A 7966-nucleotide genomic window follows, 5' to 3' on the forward strand; every position below is an offset into this window, starting at 1 on the left:
TAAGTGATTAAATAATTAAGTGTTAGGTGATTAAGTGATTAAATGTTTAGGTGTTTAAGTGATAAGCGATTAAGTGAATAATTTTACACTGTTAAGTGGTTAGGTGATTAAATGAATTGTTATATGCATATTAGTTTATTTGTTTGTGTTTCAAATTTGCTCTACGCGCCAATTTCGATGCATTAATCATGGGCCAAAGTTGGGAGAACTTAACGGCCCAACAGAAAATCAGTTATGGTTTTGGGATCCGATAAGGGCGTATGGTTTGCATGATTTGTTGTACACTGAATACTCGTTTGTGATTCATGCCATGATTACAACTTTGTGCAAGAGGTGGCACCCCGAGACTAGTAGCTTTCATCTACCAGTGGGAGAGATGGCCATTACATTGGACGATGCGATTAATCTTTCACACTTCCTCATTGAAGGGTGTATGCTTGACTATGATAGAAAGGTGAGTCGGGATCGTGGAGTACAATTGATGGTGAGGTGGTTAGGTGTTTCTCGGGCTATTTGTTGGCCTCTTTGTTTCTGCTACATTATATTACTTGAAGTTATCTATTCTGACATGTTATTTGCAAAAATCACTACACTAGATTATAACATTATTTATTTTTTCTCTCACTTTGACTTTTGAAACATGTTTACTATTTTCAATTTGCTTATTTTAGTTGTTCTTTTAATATGAATGTAATCAAATATGAAGGTTGAGAAAGAAGGAATTCAGGAACACAACCTGATATATTATTTGGTAAGAAAATAAAGTTAATAGTTTAAATTGGTGTAATTTTTGCACATATTTTTTTGTTGCTTCGCGAAAGGTGATTCCTACATTAACGTCTCGATGAATTGATGTACTTTGTGACTAGTAAGATTCAATTATGGTACGAAGGAGATGAATATCATATATTCAATGATGGAGATTCAATGATGGAGATGAATTGTCTGTTTGCCATCACGGTGGAACTGCATGGGAAAGCGCAATTAAAGTTGAAAACGTGTTGACAAACACACACGAAGAAACTTATTGTTCTTGAGATAAAATGATAACTATTTGTAAGAATAAATATGAAGAATATTTTTTTTTTCTTTAATAGGGGCAAATTACTTTCAATTTATTAAGGGGTAATGTAGAAAAAACAATAGCACCTCTCTTTATTATATTGATTAATCATACACTTGGTTCATTTTTTTTTTTTGTTGAGGGATTTACATACAGTTGGTTCATGATTTGCTACATTTTATTAAATTCGTGTGTCAAAGTATAATTTGTTGGGTCTGAATTATCCCACTCCATCATATCATATCTACATATAGTTGCTCAAGCTCAACTAACCTCAATGTATACGGTACAGTGTACACTCAAAATGACATCATTTTCCAAATTGATCCAAGCATCCCCTGCATCCTGTCTCGCTCCCTGTTTCACTCACCAATACCATGTGACATTGATTTCAAAATTTATGATGTAACAGCAGTCCAAACCCCAACCAGAAACCGTATCCGTATGTATTGCTGTTTCATTTGTTCTCACCTTCATGATCTCATAAATTCCACAGGGTTTAAAGTACCTCTCTTGTTTTTTTTTATCTTCCATCCCTGCTAAACGAACAACGCTGTAAATAGTGCTGCACTTCACCCTCTCATAATGATATACATATACTCCAGATATTCTCAGCCACGATTACACATTCATCCAAATAATTTTGACGTGCATTATTTGCAACAAAAAAGTGTGGGAAGAATTTATTATGGACAGTCTTAGCAATTTCAATTGGAAATCAAAGCAAAGCAATATCTATAAATAAAAGAAATCAAAGAAAACTGACTTAATGATATCAAATGGATAAGCGACCATCAAACTAAGAAGCTATATTATAGATAGTTTGCAACATTCTAAATGATTAAATCATTTGTAATCCATTATACAATCCCACCCACATCAAAAACACCAATTTCTATTTGCTAACTAATTAATCAAACATTTTTCTAATCCATCAAACAAGGTTCTAATAACCAAAAGAGCAACTAAATTTCTTGCTTAACTCTTCCAAACAATCAGAGAATCAAGTCTTCTCATTGTTCTGGAAAATTCAACTTCCACAATTAATTTTCACTGAATTCAACACTGTTACTACTATCAAGTATCAAGTGTGATAAGGAGGGAAATACAAAAAAATGAGGAGATATAAAGAAAGAAGAGAAAAAAAAAAGAAGCAGGGAGATAAGATGAATAATGTGATAGACAAAAATAAGCCAGATGAAGAAACTTAAAAAGAATCTGGATTTGTTACTTTCCAAAAAATTATGCAATTCATTTGGATAAAAATCGTACTAGTAGTACTCAAATTCCAATCTTCAAAACCCAAACTCTGAAATTCAAATGGTTTAATATTCTTGAATCAGACTTACTAATTAAGCTATATATGCTTAATGCACCAAATTTTTAGTGATAGTTGGTTGTAAAAGGAGTTGATTTGTGGTAATTTTTCCTTCACTTTTTGCCACCATACATGGACTCCACCTTCCCATCATTTCCTCCAAGCAACAAATACTTATCTTTCCTTGTCAACCCAGTACACTCAAAACCAAGCACATCACCCAAAACCTTCTGCACATGATTAGCAACCTCAATGGAAGATTTCCCACCAGCCTTGACAGACATCTCTTCTGGTAACCGGTCAAGGAAATTAATCTCATAAACAGGCCTAGGATTCATGAAGAAGAAATAAGGATCCCAGAATTTGACTCCTCGAACAGTGGTTCCAAAGAACATGTTCTGCTTACAATCAACAGCTACAGGCACAATCCTATCGCTCAGTTCGGCAAACAGAGCACTGAACCGTAGCAAGAACGGTTCACGACAAGTTGTGCCTTCTGGACACACAACAAGATCACCCTTTTCGAGAATTTCAGTGATTCTGGCAGCATCGGCAGCACGGTCACGGGTGAGGGCAACAGCGGGGATTGGTGACAGGAAGCGGGAGAGTTTACTTACACTGTAAGTAACACATGAGACTTTACGGCCAAGGGCAATGGCGATGACAATGGGGTCAAGGGCGGTGCGGTGGTTGCAGACGTAGAGGTTGCCAGGGGTTCCTCGTGATGGTGGTGGAGGACGGTTGCCACGGATTACGAGCTTGATGCCAAGTAATTCGTAGGTGTAGCGGACAATGCGTTCAGGGAGAGGGAGGTTGAAGTAGACTCTGAAGATGGAGAGGATGAAGCCGAAGGGGAGCCATGCGAAGGTGATGATGGCGTTGAGTGGGTCTGGACGTTGTACAAAGCGACCGTCGTGGAAGATGAGTCGGCTTTTGAGGCGCTCTAGTGGGACTGGTTTTGCTGATTTGCTTGGTGGCACCATGTAACCTTCCTGTTATTGATCATCAACATTAATGTGATTAGATAAAAGTTTAGAGTTTAGAGATAGTAGTTTTATTGCAAGTATTTCTGATCAATACATAAATATTTGGTCCTTTCATTTATCAAAGGTAAATACAGGGGAAGTGTCATTGTAATTAATTAGAAAGAATTGATGAACATTCATTCAAAAAGACAAAAAGCAATGGTAAAAGTTTAATTTCATGCAATGGCTATGGTTGAATAACACAAGCATGCAAGTCTAAGTAAATAACAAGCAAGCATGAGGGCACGTCAAACACTTAAATTAGGCCTTGAGCAAATTATGAACTGAAGGCTTATTTTTTTTGACAAAGAACTGAGGCCTTTTTAACTTTTTTTTGACAAAGAACTGAGGCCTTTTTAACACTTGTTAAATAATATTATTGTACATAGAACAAAGTGGCATAACAAAGACACAGGAAATTCCAATAAAATAAAACAAAACACAAGAATTCATTTCAGTTTTATTGGCAATTTACAAGGGACTAACAATATGCTCCTTTATGTATTTGTGAAAATAACATTAATTTTTTGGATAGTTTCTCATAGCTCCACTGTTTTTCAAACCATTTGATTTCTCCGAATTACAAATCCGGTGGAAAAAAATGGCGTTTTTGACATGTTCCAATTGTTTAATTTAGGCAAAAAAGTGTTTTGACCCCACCAACCTTGACCATGTTAATGGGAGATTGGATGACATTAGAGTATGGGTTTTGCATCATATGTTATGTGTAAACAGTACATGCTGTCCCTTGTCGGTAAAAACTATAAATGGAGTGATATCGACTACTGAGATTGAAATGAATGGATATTGATGCAAAGACAATAGCAGTAAATAACTAAATACTCCTATGCTTAGTATATAAATGGAGTGATATTGAGTATATAGTAAGCTTTGTTTGGTCACAATTTCAAATGAAAAATATTTAGACAAACACACAAATTAAAAAAATGTGACAAAGCTTTTCTAGTTTAAAAGAATTTCATGTGTTGTGTCCAAATATTTTTCATTTGAGGTTATGAGCTAAGATTTGCTCCTAAATATAAATGGAATTTCCTGGTTTGGCAATGTTTATTTAATGTGTAACACAACCATGTGTCTCTTTCACATGAGCTGAACAAGTTAGCTAGTACCATGTTAAAGGAAGACTAATTGAATTAAACAAAACTATATATGATGACTGTGATGTGATGATGCCAAGTCATCTAACAAATTATATTAAGGAAAGTGAGAGTTAGGCCAAAGATTGCTTTAGCCAAACCAAAATTGGATTAATAAAGGGTATTGTCAATTAGTGCATTCATTCATTCATTCTGCCTTTTCACCGGTTGGGATTGAAATGCTAGCTTTCACTTTAGTAGGCACAGATCGGGAATTATATCCTTCTAGGGTCAATTTCATGTATGCTAAGATAGTAATAAAGGGAGCAGTTTCTTGTGGGCTGGTGAGTAGTTCATAAACCATATGAGTGAATTAATTGAGTAGGAAATTGTGGGTGGCCAATTTCCTACTTAAGAAGTATATGGACCATGACTGCATTAATTAAACAGTGATCGACACTACAGTAGTATGAAGACTGAATGGACCACGAAAAGCATAAGCTGGTAGTTGGTTGGGATGGTTAATAAGGTGGGTCCCACTTGGTTTACAATTGGCAAAAGAAACAAAATGAAAATTAAACCATTCACTCAACCGTATAAGTTAATGCAACAGCTACTACTTCAATTCAAATCCCAATTTAACCCATCATGACCCATGCCCTACGGACACGCCATTGAACATTTGAACCTATCCCATAAATTGATAGTACCATAGGTTAAACGTCACCGACTTCATGGTTTAACACGGTTAAAATATAAATATTGATGATTCAGACAGATTCGGAAGGACCCTCAAGTCCCACTCAATTTTTCTTAAGTTTTCTAGTAATATTTTTCTTCACTAGTAAGAATAAATTTCAATACCACTGATTTACAACATTCGTGCTTAACCACTTGTGTTAGATTCTGGTCTTTTGTTGTCTAATCTTAATATGAATATTTTAATTGCTTTGAAATCAAAAAGGTCATTAAAAATTTGAAAGAAAAGGTACTAATATTAATGTACTCTCATCAAATCAATTATCTTGCATATATACCACGAAAACCTAATCAGTCAATTAATTAATGAAAACAAATAGAGCATGTGCAATGCATGAAAACATATGGTAAATAACTTGGGTAAGTAACTATACCACTCCAGCACACAGCCGACACTAGTGTAATGTTTTACGTAGCAATTAAGTTAGGAAAAATTCTTTTCTTCAAAAGAAAGTTAGGAAAAGTTAACCAATTTTCAAATGTTACATCTAATTTACACAATAGAGTGATGCACTCAAGCATCAAACACATCATTTTTCTATCCAAACTTTATACTATTTAGTTTGTTTGATATGACCGCGTATCGGCAGAGTTATAAGAGTTATTCTTCTATGATCACAAATTTAAATTAATAGTGTTTAAACACATATATAAACTTTTTATATGTGTACCTAAACAATATTGATTTGACCATAAAAAAATACCTCAAATTACAATATGATTTTGATAAATATACTCTCATGCTAAACATGCACTCAATCAAATGGAAACTGTTATCATCACAATAAAAGTTGAAAATAGTACTGTGCCTTTAAACCATTCTAAAGTTATTGAAATTTTTTAAATGTCGTTTTCTTAAGGTCCTTAAAAATTAGGATCCTAAAAATTATACCATCAATTTACATATATTTTAACATCTTACTCATAACTCAAACAGTGATTAACGAAGTGCTTAGATCATTAACCAACAAATTAACTAATTAAGCTCATCATCTATTAATCAAAATATTTACTCATAAACTAATACTAATTATTTTTCATAGACACATTGAATCAGTGATTAACAAAAATGTTGAATGTATAAGAAACCAAACCTTGCAAATAGACATGAAATCATGATCAGTTTTACGATCTCCAAGTCCAATATCAGGCACTTCATCACCAAACTCTTTCACAACCGCCAAACGCTTCAAATCTCCAACAAGCACACCGGGCTTCTTCACAAATCCAGTCGCCTTCTTCGTCTTCGGATTCACCTCGATCTCCGTTCCCAAAACCTTATCCCCGCCGAGATAATCCTTCACAAACGCATCCACCATCACCGTCGGATTCGCAGTCACCACTACCTTCCGTTTACACTTATCAAACACCTCGAAACTCTCCCTCCGTACATCCGCAGCATAAAACCTACACAATCACACATCAACTTGAATCTAACGTGCACTCATACAGACACATATAAACACCACCGCATACAACACTGACACGACGACACCAGTAATAAATTTAATAAAATAAATGATATTGATACATGTCAGACACCAAACACATTTTTCATAGAGATGTCGGCGTTACACTCTAACTAAACACGTCTTTCATCAGAGGTGTCAATACTATAGTCTAACTGTACCGAAACAGATAATGATTGAATCAAAGAGATAAGAGTGAAGTTAGTTAGTTACCTTGGAAGAACAGCGCGTGAAGCGAGTTCAATGTCACGAACTTTGAGACCGGCGAAAGAGATGAAGATAAGTATCTGAATACCGAGAGCTTCAGAAATGAAGAGATAAGCGATGATAACCAACGGAAGGGAGAGAAGAAGGATGAAGCCACGGAGGAGGCTACCAGCTTCAACGGCGACAAGCATGAAGTAAGGAAAAGAGCTTCTCGAAATCAGAAGCGTGCCATCGAGATCAGCGGCAACAGATTCACGCGGCGAAGATGAGGAAGTTTTTCCGTTGCATTCCGATATCGGAGGGAAGCTACGTTTCGGTTTCGGCGGTGACATTTTCTATTACGGTGGTGAGAGGTTTTGAAGAAGAAAGGAACAAGAGTGAGCGCGAGAGGGGAAGGTGAGGGAACGTTTCGGTTTTAAATGTTGGTTCAGAAAGGGCGAATTACGGATTTATCCTTGGAGATTCTCGCGGTTTTTTGTTGTTTTCTTGGGGTTAAGAAGTCATTGCCGTATTCTCTTGCAGTTGCACCAACTGGATTTATGACTAGATTTAATTTTTTTTATTTTTTTTTAGAAAATGACTAGATGTTAATATCATCCGCTATAGTCGTGAGCCAACAAGAATATGTGTACACGTCATTTATATATATATATATATATATATATATATATATATATATATATATTAATAAAAGTATATATTGAAATTCAATGACTCCAATAATAATATATTAAAGAGATTTTAATGAAAAGATAGTGTCAATGACAATATTACTTCTTTTATAATGTGAGACTAACTTATATATATTTTATTATTGGAAAATGCTAAAGAGTGCCATTGTGGCATTGGTTAAGAAGATAAAAATAGAAATATTGTATTGAGAAATGGTGTAAAGTGAAGAATTTAACTTTTTAAAAGTCAAAACATTGTTGAATTCAATATAAATATACTACTTCTGGCTTCTGAGGGCAATGGTTAACAAGACCCTTTATTATTTCTTTTGATCGAGATATGTTAGTTACTGAAGA

The 7966-nt window shown here is 34.9% G+C and overlaps 1 protein-coding gene across 1 annotated transcript; it reads right to left on the reverse strand.

Annotated features, from left to right (window-relative positions):
* Positions 1 to 1847: 1847 nt before the first annotated feature.
* LOC11446320 (probable glycerol-3-phosphate acyltransferase 8) lies at positions 1848 to 7338 on the reverse strand. Its single transcript, XM_003627521.4, has 3 exons — positions 6945 to 7338; positions 6357 to 6669; positions 1848 to 3373 (listed from the first exon to the last, which is right to left on the reverse strand). Exons 1-3 carry the CDS (start codon positions 7268 to 7270, stop codon positions 2495 to 2497), a joined length of 1518 nt encoding a protein of 505 aa, XP_003627569.1. The 5' UTR covers positions 7271 to 7338; the 3' UTR covers positions 1848 to 2494.
* Between the last annotated feature and the right edge of the window lie 628 nt (positions 7339 to 7966).

This window comes from Medicago truncatula, chromosome 8, assembly GCF_003473485.1.
Source record: "Medicago truncatula cultivar Jemalong A17 chromosome 8, MtrunA17r5.0-ANR, whole genome shotgun sequence".
NCBI lineage: Eukaryota > Viridiplantae > Streptophyta > Magnoliopsida > Fabales > Fabaceae > Medicago > Medicago truncatula.

Bases quoted from the DNA above. Each gene is read 5' to 3' on its own strand.
- LOC11446320 (XM_003627521.4), bottom strand. From the start codon at position 7,270: ATGTCACCGCCGAAACCGAAACGTAGCTTCCCTCCGATATCGGAATGC. The intron at 6,670-6,944 runs GTAACTAACTAA...GTGATTGTGTAG, and splicing joins TCACGCGCTGTTCTTCCAAG to GTTTTATGCTGCGGATGTAC. The intron at 3,374-6,356 runs GTTTGGTTTCTT...GATCAATAACAG, and splicing joins ATTTCATGTCTATTTGCAAG to GAAGGTTACATGGTGCCACC.